General features: G+C 35.9%; 1 protein-coding gene across 8 annotated transcripts in view; it reads left to right on the forward strand.

Annotated features, from left to right (window-relative positions):
• Positions 1–17831, forward strand: part of KDM6A (lysine demethylase 6A) — a 158393-nt gene that overhangs the window by 80456 nt on the left and 60106 nt on the right. For all 8 annotated transcript variants that reach the window (XR_003255152.1, XR_003255153.1, XR_003255154.1 and 5 more), the window contains exons 6-8: positions 2796–2916; positions 13778–13832; positions 16639–16673. Coding sequence is in view for 4 of the 8 variants with exons in the window: in XM_026075463.1 (XP_025931248.1) it covers positions 2796–2916; positions 13778–13832; positions 16639–16673 (211 nt within the window). In the remaining 4 variants the exon portion in view is untranslated. The remainder of the gene's footprint in view (positions 1–2795; positions 2917–13777; positions 13833–16638; positions 16674–17831) is intronic.

The raw sequence follows: 17831 nt of genomic DNA on the forward strand, positions 1-17831 counted from the left end.
TATAAGTTTAAATTTATGTTAGCTTTTGGAATTCTCTTCCATTTCTTATTATGGCATCCAAGGATACAGAATTTAAGATGCAAGCAAGACGCTTGTCCAGGAGTTCCCTAGCATTTTGAGTGTTCATGGCTTCATTCTTAAATGTAAATCCATCAGGCATTAGAAATTGAAAGAAGATTTCTCAGTGGAGATAGTTTGAGTAGACTCTCCACCAGGGTGTCTGTTTCACTGCTAAATCAATGCTCCCTGCCTATGTTCCTTTGAATTCTTTACCATTCAGGGATATAATATTTTAAAGCATCTCTGCCTTTGCTCCCAATACCATAAGTTTAGGAGCGATCAAATGTAACTGAAATTTACAGCTAGAATGTTATTATTTGGCTGATAGCATAGTAATGCAAAAAATGTCTAAAAGGGTACAAAGATGTTTTGTTGTGGTTTTGTTGATTGGCATATTTTCCAAGCATCCGCAAAGTAGGTTGAAAAGAATGCCATTATTTCCTGTGTAGATTATGTCTAGGGGAATTTTGTCTTGCCCCACCCATTTTCTTCCTTCTTTGACATTTTGAGCTTGTCTTCATTAGAATGTATCTTAGGTTATAACATTATTTGAAAGGCTTAAGATTACTAGTAATGTTAAATATGGCTTCACAGTAGAGAAGGGCAAACGGTTTTGTCATGTCATCTGTATACAGTTAGACCTTAGTATACTATCTTTGAACAAGGTGCAAATAATGGAATATTAAATACCAGTGGCTAATATATTGAGGAACATATTAGAGATAAAACCCTAACTGAAACACAAAATGCCATTACACAATAGCAAAAATCTACACTTTAGTATAGAAACACAACTTAGAATGGTGATGTGGTATACAGACATTTGTAAGCCAGAATTCAAAGGTCGGTCCAGTCTTTGTCCTTCCAATTTAAATGGTATTTGTGTAAATGAAGGCGAGCATACTGTTACAGAAAGTGGATTGCTATTTGTTATGATTTTAATATAGGTGTTGAGGCATGTAATTTATCACCACCCATGCAATTGCAGGGAAGTTTAAATAAGATATGTTTTAAAAGAAAACAGAAAAAACCTACTTAGCCAGTGCAATAAACAGGAAGCTTAAATAAATTTAAATAAGTAATAATAAACAGTGCTGCTTTTGTGCCTTACCTGTTCATTCTTCCTTGTGTAAGCAGACAAGTAGGATACCAAGTGAGGAAGGCCTTTCTGAAGGACTGTACTTGAAAACCTCAGTTCCGCAATGAAAATGTACTGTCTTCTTAAGCCCATCTCTTAAGTTGTATTTAAAAGAGTTAGATAATGCTTCATAAACGTTATATAAACGTTTTTGTTGCATTGTCTAGAGAAAGTTATGTGTCATTGGTATATTTTGACGCCAAAAATGAGATGGGATCCTGTAAATATTTTAGATTAGAAGTGTGTTCAGTGAGGGATTTAAAAATGACCCACTTGTATGTTTTGTGAATGAGTAAGGCAAGGAAAAATATTTATTGAATTTCCTAATACAACTGCTAAACTTTGTCCTTACAAATGATACTACACTTAGCTGGAGAGCAGAAATGAGTTTAATTTGCCTAAACATTGCATGCTTTTAGGCATTGTGGTATATCCTGCCCAGCCTCTCTGTGTTGCTCCATCGGGGGTGCAATTCTCCCCATAGTCCTGCCTGTCATCTGCCAGCTCTGTGTAGATCTCTTGGATTGCCTAGGACATACCAAACAGCACTTGGCCCCCTGGTTTAAGTACTTGAATCCTACCCTAAGTGTGACTGACTTCTTATTTCTGTCATCATATGAGCAGCGATGTACATAAAGATCTTTTCAACCAGTCATTCGATTTCAGGGCAGCTAACGCAATGAGTCTTCGTTTCTTTGTGCTTATTGATTTCCTCTATGAATCTAAATCTGTTCTGTTTTAGTTTGATTTTAAATGTCCTAATTTTATGCAGTTGGCCTGAGAGGCGAAACAGGCAGTGTCAGGCCTTTTTAGAATCATGTTTTTTTTCTTCTCCAAAATACAGTTTGTCCATAGCATTTTGGTTTTGTTTTATCTGGTACTGTGCCACCATGAACAGGAACAAGTATAGAGAGGATTTAAAGATAAGTAAATACAATCAGATCCTTCTTCAGCTATCCTGGGAATATGAAAAGCAACTTAGAGTGAGAGGAGGAGGTGGGCTTTCATGTCTGTATTTTCCTGGGGGCAGTTAGGTGATTGGAAAGTAAAGTACTAGTAAGTAGTATTTGAGTCCCTAGACAATGTTGGTACAAAGAAAGGGAGGAACGAAGCTGAAAGTGGAGGTAGCTGGTACAGTGGGAGATGTGTGTTATCTTTCCTTCTAGGCTTGCAGTTCTGCTGCAGCTTTCGGGTGGCTACACCATCTGGATTCAAAGGCAGTTGGTTGTGACATGAATGATCACTGTATGCAGTATTATTCTAAAGTTATACTCATTTTGTTACTGATTCTTGAGTCATCTTTTCTGAAATAGTAGATATGTTACTATATTGCAGGCAGTAAATCATTTAATTTCTCTAAATGAATGGAAAGGATTAGGCTTTCAAATATATTGAGATGTCTGAAATACAAAGAATATCCAACTCTTGAAGATTCAAAGCAATGAAGCAAAAACACTGCATTTAAATAATTACACTGATATGTTCTTCTGTAAAAAAATAAAAAATCTGATTCAATTTCTGCTAGTCATAAATAATACTGATTATAAAGTAATACTTCAATAAAAAATTTAATTTTTTTAATCTTCTTGTTTTTCAGGGCAATTAAAGCATTTCAGGAGGCGCTTTATGTTGATCCCAGCTTTTGTCGAGCCAAGGAAATTCATTTGCGACTTGGGCTTATGTTCAAAGTAAACACAGACTATGAGTCTAGTTTAAAGGTAGGTTTAAGACATTTTAAATTGAATTTAACATTTATTGTAAGTTGTGTTGCATTTTAAAACTGCAAGGAATACAGAAGTGTATACAAGTTAAATATTACTTGCTTTGGAAATAAAAAGTGCTTCAGTATGAAGTGTCTTAGCATAGCAACAGAGTGAGGATAGGATTGGAGGTGCGTTAGGTGCTACAACCATTCAGAAAAGCCTAACAAAATTATAGGTGAGCACTGATACTCTAGTAGATTAAGCGGAAAGGAATGAAGAATGACTTCTTGTAGGGCTCTCATTAAAATAGTACATTTTGGGGGGAGGCTGAGGACATACAGAAAGTCCATGGAAAAAAAGAAGGCAGAAATTAGCAGCTTGGATTTCCAGATGCTCTTTCTTCCTTTTTTTCCAGCTTCACTGTTGTGCACTGATAATTCATAAGAATCACTAAAAATAGAAAGCTTTTATGAAAAACAGTGTTCTCACATCAAATTTTTGTATTGTTTCTACTTTTCTAGCAGTTAATTGATTATTTATTTATTTATTTTTAACATCCTGGTTTGAGAGTCAGCTTGTTAAGGTAGCAGTTTCTGTCTAACCAGTTAGAAATGGTTTTGTTAATATGGTAGGGTTTTGGTTTTTTTTTTTAAATCTTCTGTCATTTTATCTCCATTCATTTAACATTTCTGCTCTCCCACCACCCGCTTCCATTTCCTCGTCTATCCCCATGTTCTCTCCTTCATTCTGGCTCATTCTGTATCATGGTCTCTAAATTTAGATATATGTCTTGAAAAAAGGAAGCTTTCTCTGAAGGAGTTTCATGTTGTGCTAGGAAATGCATCCTGCAGGATATGGATTTTTCAAGTGTGATTATTTTTAATGCATTTCTGCATATTAGGCTTTTTTAAAGCTATTAAAAATATAAATTCTTAGGTTCTAGGAATCTTGGAGAGTGGCTTCCTTTTCCTGGAAGATTGCTTTCCTGGAACATGTATTTGTGAGGCAATCAGAATCACACTGCCAAAGATTTGAAAGAGAGTATTAATTTCAACTCCTTTCAGTCTTCGTAATACAGGTTAGCACTTCTCTATTCAGACTTTCTTTTTTGTCCAGATTACAAGTTTTTACCTCCAGAGGCAAATGAAGTCGGGAAGCTTGATAAGAGAGGATGACAGTATGTAGGAAACAGGAAAGATTTGGTGCAATGAATGACAAAAGAGAGCGAGGAAGGTAGAGGTGGATCATCTTGTTGGGAAGGGGATTATGTGCAGGTTCAGATGGTCCTGTTTCCTTATACTTTTGGTATAGATGTTGTATTGACTCCTGTTATACATAGGAAATAAAATGAGTACTGAGGAAGTATTTTTTTATTTATTTAAATGAAATCTTAGGGAAAAAATAGAAGAATAAATTTACAAGGAGGTATGTAAACTTCTTAATCGAGTGGTGGAAAGAACTTCTGCATTTTACTTTTTAACAAAACAGATTGATTGAGAAATAGATAAACTCTTAATGCTGTGTCATGGAGTATGTAATTCTGTCACTGAATCAAGTATTAAAATAGGTATGAAGGGAATCCATTCTAAATCATTTACTCTGATCTTCACAACTTTGCAAAATACAAAGGTCACGGATCACAAAGATTTCTAGTGTACCAAATTTGTAGTTTTTAATACACCAAGTAGAACTCCAAAAAAGCAGCAAAGATCTTTTTAAAAAGAGAAAGAAATTACCTTTTTGTAATGCAAAAGTGTCATGCTTTCATGTCCAAGGTGATTAAGTCATTTAGAAAAACAAATAGCAATAACAAAACAACTTATCCTGGAGCAGAGCAAAGATCCTCAAAAGGATTATGAAATAAACATGAAGATGGGTTTGTGTTAAGGGTAGTTTCGCATTGTTCTTAAATCAGTGTAACTTCAGGCTGTTGCTGACAGGAAGTCTCATTTTCCATCTCCAGTCCTGATTGCAATGCTCTGCACCCTCCTTTGCATTGAAACTGGTGATTGTCCGTTTGCAGACTGAGGTGGATCAGAAGTGTGAACCAGCTCAACTTGGGATTGCATGGTTGCTAGATCCAATACAAGGCAGATGGCAGAGGGGTGCGAATGGAAAAGAGAGGAGAGCTGTACTATCCCTTTTTGATGCAAAAAATAAAATGAAACTGCACTCTAGAATTTGAAATTGAGACACCTAAGTTACAGTTTCCTTTTAGTTTCCTCTGCTATGAAGATAGCAATCTTTAGCAGAGAATTGGTTACAAGCAGTGAGCAGAAAGAAAGAAAGAAAGGAAAGACCTAATAGGGGGCAATCCCATGGATCTTGAGCAGTTTCAGCTGTTTGCATAATGGATTTAATGTAGAGTCCTGACCCTGATTTACTTTTTTCTAGATGGAAACAGATCAGCAGGTACCATATATCAATTGAGAGGTAGAGTAAGTGGAATAAAAAGTTAATCTGACTGTTCTCTGAGTCAAGGTCTAAAAAAACTTCAGCCAGAACTCCGTGACATTGTAAGAGGCCAGTCAGAAAATAAATCTTTACTGAAGAGAAGAAAATGGAGTGGTGGTGGTTATGTACAAGTGTGAGTAGAAAAAATGAGAAAGAGATGATGAAAGAGTGGGAAAGGCTGTTTCCTCAGAATGCCTTAACAAAGTGGTAAGGGAAGTTGTGTTGGCATGAACATGATACTTCTCACAAAAGAAAGATGAGTAACCACAAGTAATGAAGAGTCACAGTTGGCTGGATATGCCCTTATTTGTTCTTGTGGAGCTTGGTAAAAGGATTCAGGATTTTAAAGATGGTTGTGAGTTTTAGGATCTAGCCTGCTAGAGGCTGGCCTTGAAGACAAATTATTTCTTTGGGCCCCTGTACTGTCATAACTCGCAGTCCAGTTTGAGCTTCCCATTTGACACTGAGGCAGAAAATGGAAATAGTTTTCCATCTGACACTCTTCTGGCCGTTTTGTGTTTCACAAATTGCACTCATGTTGCATTAAGGTACTTTGAAAAATCATAATATTTTTGATAGTATTTAAACATTCATGTAAAGTCTGTGATTGCTAAGAATAAACCATTGCCAACACATGAGTCATTGTCAGTAAGAATCTTCAGGCAAATGGAGTAGGATGGGAGTCTGAAGGTCATATCTTCCATGTTTTTTCACAATTTTAGACCATTAACATAAATCATCTATATTTTATGTAAGCAATTTAAGCAGTAAATTAATTTGTACTATTTTAAGATGTTGATGATCAAGATAATTACTAAAGTGCTGTTGAACAAGCATAAAATGAACTCATAATGTTTTTTCAAAAATCAGTTATTGCTTTTGCATGTTTTTAACATTGCTGTGCTTAAGATTAGCAAATTGCTGTTAGAACCCTTGTCTACTCCATTATTTCATAGCCATAGACTTTAGCAGAACACCAGTGCTGTTGAAATTTTCTTGGCCTTTAGGCTTGCATTAAAGGGTGGGAGGGGAGGAATGGCCTTTCTGGTGGAAAAGGAAATACTCCTTCTGTGACCTGGCAGTTAGGACAGTATTACCTTCCAAAGCGATACATGAGAGGTAAACTTTAACTATTCATCAGAAAGGTACAATTAATTCCAAAGTCAAATGGTGAAGTCTTTGGGGAAAAAAATCTTTTCATTACAGATTACTATTGCAGAAAAATACTGTTAAGGTTTGTCTCACAATCCTAACCATTTCACACTTTATTACGTGTCCCAACTGCCCCCTTCTTAGCTGCTAATAAAACAAATGACCCTAGGAATACTGTGTTTGATTGTATTAGCTGTGGTGGTGTTGGTGCCGTGATAATATAAAAGGACAATAAAAGCAAGATCTCTAGGAGTAGAATACATCTTATTAGTCTGGCTAATGTAGCTGGAAAAATGGTCCAGACTTTGAGCACAAGCTGCATTATTTCTGATATATGTCGCTTGCTTATCCTAGCCATTTTCTTATTTATCCAATGAATTATTTCAATTTTAGCATCCTTTTTCTTACATGTATGTAATTATTTTTATGCATGTGTCTCTCAGTTCCTGTATAAAGTACTTCTGAATCTTAACCAATTTTTAGCAAATACGTCAGAGTGAAAGTGGTTTTAAAGAGAAGTTTCTACAACGTGCCTGTGCAACATGTTGCCCCAGAGCCATTTATTTGGACTCTGCGAGCTAAGAGCAAGGTGATCTGTTTGGCTCGGTCAGCGACAGAAGGAAGCGGACTGGTCACAGTACTGGTCTATAAGGCATGATCATTCTCATCAAGGCAGCTGCCCCATCAACAGATGCATTGCTGTGCCTCAGGCAGCCCCGATGCTCTTGTCCGGCTGGCAGGCTGAACCCAGAGCTAGGCAGAGCACAAAGCTGGAGCTAGGTATATTGCGTGGGAATAGTGAATCTTATAAAAGAGAAGCTGAGGAAAAAAGAACCCTTACAGCTTTAATATTATTTAGTTGAAAAGTGGGGTTGCATTGGAAACCACATATACTGGAAAGCAGTCTTTCATCTGGTGCTCATTCTGTTCTGCTATGCTGAAGTGCTGTGGTGTGCTTTTGGTGGGGGGTTATGATCACAGTCACCCTGAAAAACTTTTGAATATAAAAGTCACCATACTATGATATCTTCCTTTGTTTGCTGATAGACTGCTTCTGAAAAAAATCTTAGTTTTCATTTTTGTTAGAACGATTGATAGCATTGAGAGAATGGTACGTGATTTTATTTTATTTTTTGTTTTTTAATAAGTAGTCAGTAGGGGCTCTGGACATAAGCAGCTTATTTTGTGTCAAACCAATCTATGTTGTGTTTTGGGAATTTTTTTTTTTAAGTACCTGAACAGTAACAAAACTTTTAGAACAATCAGAACTATATTTCTCATGTTTTCAAATATCTGCTTATCAATAGAAAAATTGATACTGTCTTTCACTTTCAGAAATTCTGCCTCCTTATTTATATATAAAGTAGCCATCTTAGTAGTTTGCTTTAGGCCTGTGCTTTGATCTTTGCCCCTAAGCCATGGATTTAAATATAATTCTGGAGTTTTATACCCAAACAGTGAAAAAACCCTTGGAAGAATCGGAACTAAATATCTCATATTTTCAGATATTTGCCTATCAATAGAAACATCAATACTGTCTTTCACTCTTTCACTTTCAGAAGCCCCCTTCTGAAAGTTTCACTTTGTTTCTCCTTATTTATATATGAAGCAGCTTTCCTAGCAGTTTGCTTTAGGCCTATGCTTTGATTGCTGCTCGTAGATTTGTTGTTGTTCTTGTTGTTGTTGTTGTTGTTTAAGTTATTTTCCTGAAGATTCTCATTTGTTGGTAATATTAAGACATACTGCTTACATTAGGATAAGAAAAAGACTCCTAAACAATTAGTTTATCACTTCTTTTGGTTTTGGGAAAATATGTGTGAATTAAATGAAAAAAATTAAATACTGATATAACACCTCAAAGTACCTATTTATAATCATACACTTTTCCATCACTTACTCAAATAATTCTGTTGGTTATATATATATTTTTATGAAGATATTTTTAGCTGCCTTGAGGTATTGTATGTGAATGTGTTGCTGTTATAAACATATTGATAAATCTTTATATTCTTTTTCTCAGTAATGAATAAAAAATACATTTATGAAAACAAACGTTATGGTGTTTCAAATTTTGTTTCACAACCTAGTTATTTTTCACAGATTAATTTTTAAGTTTAAACATGTTAATGTTAATTGAAAACTTATGTATCCATTTTAATCATTAAAGAAAAAAATGAAACAGTTAAAGTACATATAATTATGAAAAGCTTTGATTTTATTTATAATCCTATTTTATGTCTCATTTTATCTCTGTAACTGTACCAAAAACTAATCAGAGATATTTTTAATTAGAAAAACAAAACGAAACCAAGGGCTTCAGCTGTTGTAATGTGGCTATCTGAGATATCTAACACTTCATCTAAAGAGCATTTTGCAAAAAGCTGATGAAATTCGTCAAAAGATTATTTTTTAAAAAATGTGAGAGGATGGAAAACAGCTGAGAATTGAATTGCTCGCTAAGCCTTTGCTGTTTGTATCTGTGTACCATGGAAAGAAACATGCAGGAAGTAAAACAAACAAACAAACAAACAAAAAGTACAATATTGTGTAATTAAATTGCAGTAGAGTTACTAGTACAACTTGTTTTTACAGCAGACATCAGGTCTGGCCTACAGTGTGTCTTGTTTTGTTCTCTCTTACCTAGGTGTTTTTTGTTGTTGTTATTTTGCCATTTTCCTGTAAAAGAAAACTGTATTTTAGAAGTGTCATAATTACAAAGGGGGGTAAAGGCTAAAATTGGATTAACATTCTGCATGGTAATTTGGATCGTTTGAAAGAAAAGAGCAAACCACCTTGAGAGAAATAGTTGACTCCAAAGTTAGGTGTTAAAGCTAATCGGTGTGGGTGCTGGTACACTTGTCTTTGAGAGGTATCTTGTATAGTCACTCCCATTTCCAGGCTGGCTAGCTGTGTGCGTAACTGCAGTGTTGCCGCTCAGCCCGTGCCGCCCAAAGGGAGCTGGCTGCGTGCACCGTGCAGGCGCTCGCCAACGCCTGGCGAGGGCTGCGTCGCGCTGTCGGGCAGTGGCCGAAGGCAGCGCGCCCTCCGTGCGGGTGCTGCGGCTGTGGCAGTGCCCTGGCATGGTGCTGGGGCAAGCTTCCAGCCATCGCTTTTCCCAGGGGTATTTTGTTTCTGCTGGCTGTCCTTTGGGCTGTAATGTAGGAACAGCTAAATTCTGCTGTTGCACTAATAATGATACAGCATACAGCCAACATGAGTTTTTGGATACCTTTGTGAAAAACATTCTCAGGCACCGTTTAAGATGTTGTTTGGTAAACATGAGTGCAGCCTTCTTTTGGCCACTGAAAATACAGCTTTGGTAGTCTCTCTGTTTGAAAAGAATTTTTCAGCTGTGGCTAGTCAAAAGAAGAGTTTCTTCTGAGCAGATTGCTCTTATTCAGTTTGCGCGCGCACATGTGTGTGTGTGACCCTCGTTGCCTCTGTCTTCAAGCACCTTCCCTTTTTCCCTGTCCTTGTAACAGATTTCTTCAGTTTTGGGGGAGTTTTCTTTGGATGTTGGACAGAAGTAGCTGAGTGTTTATGCTGCGCAAACCTTCATCTTAAAAGACGAATTAATTCTGAACCGGGCAGAGCCTGGAGAGCAGAGTGATGAGCTGGTGCAGCAGCACGTGCTGCACGTCCGCCCCAGCCCCTCGCCCCCAGCCCCCAAACATGCCTGGCGAGTGGAGGCCGGGCGCTGTGCCATGCCGATTATGCAAGGCTCGCCCTGGCCTACTTACCCCCGCAAAGGCCGCTCCTCAGAGCGCGGGCATCACACCTAGGTCAGCCACGCAGGCAGGAAGAGCCACCTCCTGGCAGAATTTTCCTGAGCCACGACGGAGCTTTCCCTCGTGGTGAGTCAGAGAGAGCTGCCAGGTTGCCTGCTTTGCTAATGAAATGCAGAACCGAGAGTTATCAGACTTGCTGATGTCATCCTGGAGAGAAGGAAGGTTTAAGATCACTACTGTGAAGTCTCAGGCTTTGATGTGAGCAGAACTGTGATTGAAAGTCTTGCGCTAAGATGAAAATGTTACTTTCTGTGTTGGTCATTTATTCTTTAAATTAAAGAAACAACAAAAATATGCTTACTTGCTTCTTACATTTTAAAGGCTGTGTAAATTGAAAGGACTAATGCAACAGGAGAACTGATGTTTAAGTCTATTAGTGAAAACAGGCTGTTTAAGTTACTTAAACCCATGTCAGATTCCTTTTATTTTACTGCTAAACTTAATGCTCTCATCAGCTGTGTTTGTATGCAACCCACTGTACTTCAGATGCTTGGAAAGGGTACCTTAGAAATTGTTTCCACAATCAGAGGCAAGTCAAGGACTCTAGAGGAGACAAAACAGGCTTTAGATAATTGTGCTGTTATAGATTGCTGCAAATCAAGGTATATTATGACTTCAGCTGCAGCTCTTGAAGAGAGACTGTTACTTTTTAACATTCAGAACACTGCCTTCTAGGTAAATCCTCTTACTCAGGATTTGAATTTCTATAGACTGCTGTCTGCCTTGAGGTATTGTATGTCTCTCTGAACTGCAGCGGCCTCTCCTGCATAATAACTATTTCACACAGCAGTAGCCAGCTTCAGTACCGCAATATTTGTGAGAGGTGCAGATGTTTGCTAGCTGCTTCTGTTGCAGAAATGGAAGTTGGAAATTATTACTATTTTTTTTTAATGATTTTTGGTGCTGGTAATTTTAACTAGTGGCTGTGCTTTTGGCTGATGAGTTTTCTGTGTTAAAATGCATGCTTTTTTGTCTCTTTTCGAATACTTAACAGGGAGCTATGTATTATTTATCTAGCTAGAGGTGTAGGTTTGTTCATTTGTATGTGTGCTTGAAAGGGTCTGGGTTTTCTGCATATTGCTTCGCAATAATTGTTCAGTGCAAACGGGTTATTTTTCTGTAGTGCATGCTCCAGATTATCTGTTGCCGGGCTATGTGTAGCTTAGTAAGCAGTGCAATCAGAAATTTACTACATTTAAAAAAATTTTCTTAATGTGGATTTTGAGATTTGAAATTCAAGTATTGTGGTAGTAGTAAGAATTTAAATTATTTTAGGAGACATTGGTGAGAATATTTATGCTTTTTACTGTACAGCACCAATATTACTGGCATATTTAAATATTAAAATGGTTAGATTTGCATATGTAGTTGCCTACTTTCTCTCAGTGAGTTTCACTGTAATAACCCTTCTGAAAAGCTACTACAGAACAATTATCAAGCGTTTCTCTTTAGATCTGCTTATTTTGTATAATATCATTGCTAGATGAGAGCAAATCTTTTCCTTTCTGCTTTATGTTTTCATATTAATTGTTAATGACAGTGCAAGGTGACAAATCCAGTGCAAAATGGATTTTGAATCATTTAGAACAGTAAACTCATGTACAGGCCAGAAAATACAAGTCTGCGTGCTTTTTTTTTGCTTTTTTTTTTTTCCCCCTGTCAGGAAAAATGCTATATAAAGTAGATCATTTTATTTTTATTTAGTCTTTTTTTTTAAGTTGCCTGCTTAGAATTGCTATGGTAACAGACTAAAGGATGTCTCTGAGAAACACAACCTGCATTGCAATGTAAGTGAGGGGAGATTTTAAGTTCTCTTATCACTGCTGACCACTAGAAAAGGGAACAGACAAGGCAGAGAAATAAGCTAATGTTTAATATTTATGAGCTATTATTTAATGTTTGCTCTAAAGTTAAAAAGTTATTTTACAGGTAATACATTTGTGAGTTCATTGTTTCCTGTGCACTCTTTTGGGAATGATATTGCTAAAATATTCATTAAAATTTGTAAATCTGGGTTGTCATTAAACTTGAGATTGCTTCATGTTTTATAAGCTGTTATATATTAAAATGATGTTGACAGAATTCAGGGAGGAGGTAAACTATTATCGTATGCCTCAAACAGCTAATGAGAAAGGCAGCACTTTTTATACTTTGCTATGAATAATACATTAATTTTGTAATAATTTTTCTGTAAAAAATGTTTATGTAGAAATTCAGTGGTCTATTAAACCCTTCTTGTAAGTTTTTTGAGATGTTTGTTATATAGAGATGTTATACATAATGTACTGTTAGGACCTTGAGAAAAGTTATGTAGTATCTAGTAGCTTTGAGCATGACAGTACTGAAAGGGATTTGTATGCATCGATCATCAAGGAATCTTCTCCCCCCGCCCCAATATTAATAACGGCTCCTGGTGCCAACATTGGCATCCTGAACAGGGGAGGTAAATTGTCATTTTGATGCTAACAAGGTAAGATAGGCTAAGGCATCAGTAACTTTTTGTGGATTAGGAGCCATTGGAAACTGTATTTTGTTGAGACCTGTATTTATAATATTTTACTTCTATCACTTAGGTTCCAGTATTCCTAGGTCTTACACTACTGAATTAATATATTAATCCAAGTTCTGGGCTGTATATAGGAATTCTGTTTTCTGTGAAGTTTAGGGAAAAGAGCAGAGGCACTTGAGTTTGTATGCCTGTTCCATTCTTTTTGACACACGTCATTGCTTTTTCAAACTGAAATGGTGATCACTAAATTAGCATGACGCTTGTGAAATGATTGGTCACATCCAGACTTTCTTGCAAATAAGCTTTATTGCTCTGCTTGTGTGACCTTTCTAGAAGGGTGAAATGCTTAGCTCAGAATTGCATTCAGAATGCAAATATATTTTTAAAGATATTTTTTGTATATCTTGAGGAAAAGTGATTAAAAATAAACAAACCCTAATGCTTACTTGAAGTTATCTTAAAAAACTAGAGGAGAGGATGTGCGATCATTATGCACTTGAGTTTGAATGTAAAGGTATTTGTTTTCAGTGCTTTTTAACAAGAGATCATTTAAAAAAAATCACTCAATTTGCAGAAGTAGTATTCTGTTTTTCTAGACTGACAAATTGATAGCTCAGATGTTTATGTCCATGAGGCTATAATGTAGTTTGACTACATTCTCAGTTATGTGTTCTGAGGAAAATTTGACCTTCCAGTTTTGACCCTCTGTTTGATGCAATCACTCTTCTAGGCACATTCTATCCTAATTGTACTGCGAAGATACCTATTTTGAACTTCCGTTGCTAGAAGTATTGCTACATGTCTGCAATAAAATTTTTACTTTGTTCTGGTATGAACTGTTGAAATTGAAAACTGCAGAAGTTGAAACTTGTTTAAGATGTATGGTAAAATATGACATTTATTTTCAAATACAAAATTGACTTCTTATTACTGAAACTACTTTCTGTTTGAAAAAAAAAATCTTTTTTTTCAGCATTTTCAGTTAGCTTTGATTGACTGCAATCCCTGCACTTTGTCTAACGCTGAAAGTAAGTAGCTTACATGTGTTTTCATTTGTGTATTATGTTGCAGATTTTAAAAAATGTCTTATACCTACAAATATACAATTTTTAGTGAATCATTTCTGGAGAATCAAAAAGTACTGAGAGAAGAAGACTGCACAGCCTGCTGTGTGAACTGAGGCAGATAGCCCAATGGGATTATGGATTGTTTTAGTAAATGAAATAAGTAAAAACTAGAGTTCTGACAAAGATTTACTGTTTTATTTGTTTGTTTATTTATAAATGCAGTGTTTGTGCCATGGCATACATTTAATAGTAATCATTTAAAAACTTTGGAATCTTGATAATGTCTTTCTTCAGTGATTATTTTAATGCCTACTAAATATAAAATTCTAAAATTCAGCATCATTCTTATATGCAATTGAAATAAAAAATACAGGATATAATTTGATTGTTTGTTTTATTAAGTGCTATCTATATACTAGTTTGTATTTAAACATGTTAATCTTAGTGTGGTATCATCTGCCATATGCTATATATCCTGAAGGCTGTTGCAGACCATCCTGCCACATTTACTTGTGGCTAGGCCTCAGTGGAATTGTATACAAGAGCAGAACTATGTTCCTGTGTGTTCTGGAGATTAAGGTCTCCATTTTCTTAAATAAAAAGAATTGAAAAATAGTTGTGAGGGAAGTTATTCCCTCACTTTTTATGGTACTTCCATGCCACACCTGGCATTGAGCTTAAGTTAACCTCATGAGACTAACTTCAGAAGCATTAGATAAAGTATTTAAAAGCGTTGTTCTATTTCTCTAATTTAAAGGTGTATGGAATTGCCATTGTTCTATCAGCAAGGGTAAATAAAGTGAGAGGTTTTATTAAGGTTAAACTGCTGGCTATATCAATATCAAGGAGCCAGCTGTGCTATGAGATCCTCTCCAAAGTTATGTCACTTATCAGGAGCAGCTGCAGATAGTTTTGTAAAGTTATTTGCAGAATTCTTACTAAGTCAATATGCTTTTATTGTTTTTTACCAGACATATGATTCATTATTATATTTCATATTATTTCTGACTAATTTTATCAGTTTTTAATGTCATCTCTGAATTTTTGCAAGGTTTTCCTCACTCTTCCCCCACATTCTCCCCACCCCCAGCTCTGTGTAGAGTTACGTGCTCGTATAAGAGCTTTGCTCCATAGGCATTGGCACAGTGCTGCTGACCCAGGTTATTAAGTGCTGTCACATAAAAGCTGGAGATAGCTTTAATCCTACCCTTTGCATTTCTGAAGTAGGCTGAATGAGTAACAGCATTATAGTGACTCTCTTCCTAGCAGAAATATTGGAGTACTAAGCATGTCTTCATATTACTCAGGCAGTCTCTAAGGTGACACCTTTAATTTCTTTACCCTGCATGGTATGGCTTTCTTTTATAGCTTATCACTGAAGGGGTTTTGCCGCTGGGAAAGAAAAGGTTATTAAATAATGAACTCCCCAAAACAAAAGCAGAGGTTTTTCTTTCATCTGTGCAGAATGAAGTTTGATGATGTGGTGAATGTAATGGGTGTGTAATGTGCCCTTTAGCAAGGAATACAAAAAGTTTATTAAAATTTTAGATGGTGTGTTTCATTATGATCTGGTTTCTGAGGTGCAGTAAGGTACCTTCTTTATAGTAAAGGACAAAGCATTTCACAAAGAGATTTTTTCCCATCCCTTATGGCACTAAGAGAAAACCTGGAACTCTGAAGTATCCGTATAAACTTCTGTTAGGCTATGCTACAGCTTTGAGAGAAAGAAATCAGTATTTGAGTTGGTTCATAATCAAGATAAAAATAGCTTAACTCAGAGACTGTTGTTTGCCTATTTGCAGTCCTCAAGGACTTCACTTAAAAGTCTGTCTCAAAGGATTTTTCCCCCCCCCTCTTGAAATGAGAGTAAAGATGACGCTCATCTCGACTAGCTTTAGCCATGGTACATGACTGGTCTTCTAAGCTGGCAGTTCTCAAACACTTTAGAGTTTTTACTCTTTAACTTTCATTTTCCTTCTCCTTCCTGCACATGCATACATGTCTTCTCACATGTGTAGGCCTACTTTCTAACTTGTCTCAGTCTCATGTTTTGTGAGTGAAGTAATCCATACTCTGTTTCCCCTCCAGAAATGATTTTCTTGGCTCCAAGAGTCAGCAAAGTTTGCTAGTACTACTCTGCAATTCTATGTAATTAGTATGAGGTATTAGGATCTTCTACAGCAATGGTCAGAATACCATCTGTAATTAACACTTCAAGTTTGGTTTAACTGAGAAAAGACAGTGCCTAAAAAAAAAAAAAAAAGTCTAAATTTAAGACCCTGTATAGTACTTGTAGTGCCTAATGTATAGTTTTCTGTTGTGTAACTCAGGTAGTCTGTCCCTTGGCAGCTGAATGAAAACAAAAAATAAAAGTTTTTTTCTAAGTTGTTTATGTACAGAAAATACTACCTATATTCTGTCTTTGTGCATCTTTGCAGAAAGAGATTGTATTGCTAAGTTTCCAAAAAGGTTAGTGGGCTCTGCATTTCAGAATATGAATAAAACTCATAGATGGCTTTTTTGCAGTATCTCTTTGCAGTCTTAACGCTTTGCTAGGATACATATTTATTTTCTGTCAGTGCTTTTCTATTAAACATAAAATATCAATATAAACCAATATATTATTTTTTGTATTTGCAAAATGTAATTTATCTTGGTTTTGCATTGGTCAGTTTGAAACATTGTTTTTTCCTTGCTTGAAAAATGGTGTTGTAACTGTTGATGTCTGTTTATTATGATTAATAATTTTTATTCCCCACTCTTACAGTTCAGTTTCACATTGCCCACTTATATGAAATCCAGGTAAGCTCCTTTTTATAAAGAATGGTCATGTTTCTAACTATGTGATGTAATCAGTCTATGCAATTCAGCTGATTATAGATGCTTTTGTGAATGAAAGTTAGGTTTCAGTATTGACTCGCTAAGGAAACTTGTTAAGGAACCACAACTGTGGTTCAGTTCAAAATATCATGCATGTGGACTGTCATGCTAAAAATGGGCTAGCTATTTTAATAAACTGGTATATTTACTTGTCCCTGTGCATATTACCCACCCAAGTTTAGGGCAAAAAAACTGAACATAATTTGGACTAAAATTCTTTCATGAGATTTGTTTTTTATATTTATGTATATATAGTTTCTCATATATACACACACAATAGAATCGAAAACAGTTGTCAAGGTGCCTTTTATGTGTATTTGGCATGTAATTTTCAAATTTAATTAAATTTATGTGACAGAAGCAGTTGAGATCTGAGGCTGATAGCAGATAAAGCTGTGTTGTTAATTCTGTATCAAATCCTAGCACAGAGTTTTATTAGATGATTCTTTTGGGAAGTTATGGAACACTTACTGAGAGTCCAGATTATAAGTCAATTAAAAGCAAGTCATACGATAGAGATTGTACACTCTTCATCATGTTTATAAGTATAATATGACTGAGGAAGAGATGTGACATGAAAAAAAACTGTTGTAAATAAAACAGGTGACAGACATAAATTCTACATTTTCAGTCAATTGAAAAGTAGCTTGATAAAGTTTTGTCTTTCGATGGCACCAAATAAAATGACTTTGAGTAGGTGTGCATGTATAAACAGAAATCATAAATCTGATGAACAAAATATTTTCTTTTGAATGCTCTTGGTGCAGTAGAATTTTTCATTTCAGAAAACTGTACAACAGTTATAAGACAGGAATTCCCCATCCCAAACCACCATGAAGAAACTTCATGGACTGTTGTGGTTCTGTAACACATTAAAAAGGCTTTTTACTTGGATGCCATCCAGATTTCGTCTTGAGAATTGGAGCACATCTGACAAGTTCATATAACAAAGCATCCCTGACATGTTAGCTCTTTTGATCTACTAGAGTAAAATAGAAAGTTGAAAATATCAGGTCACCATGGCAGGTGCTTTATATAATTGTGTGACCAATGTTACTTGTGTTTAATCTAATCTAAACT

This window comes from Apteryx rowi, unplaced genomic scaffold (genome assembly GCF_003343035.1).
Source record: "Apteryx rowi isolate R43461 unplaced genomic scaffold, aptRow1 scaffold_404, whole genome shotgun sequence".
NCBI lineage: Eukaryota > Metazoa > Chordata > Aves > Apterygiformes > Apterygidae > Apteryx > Apteryx rowi.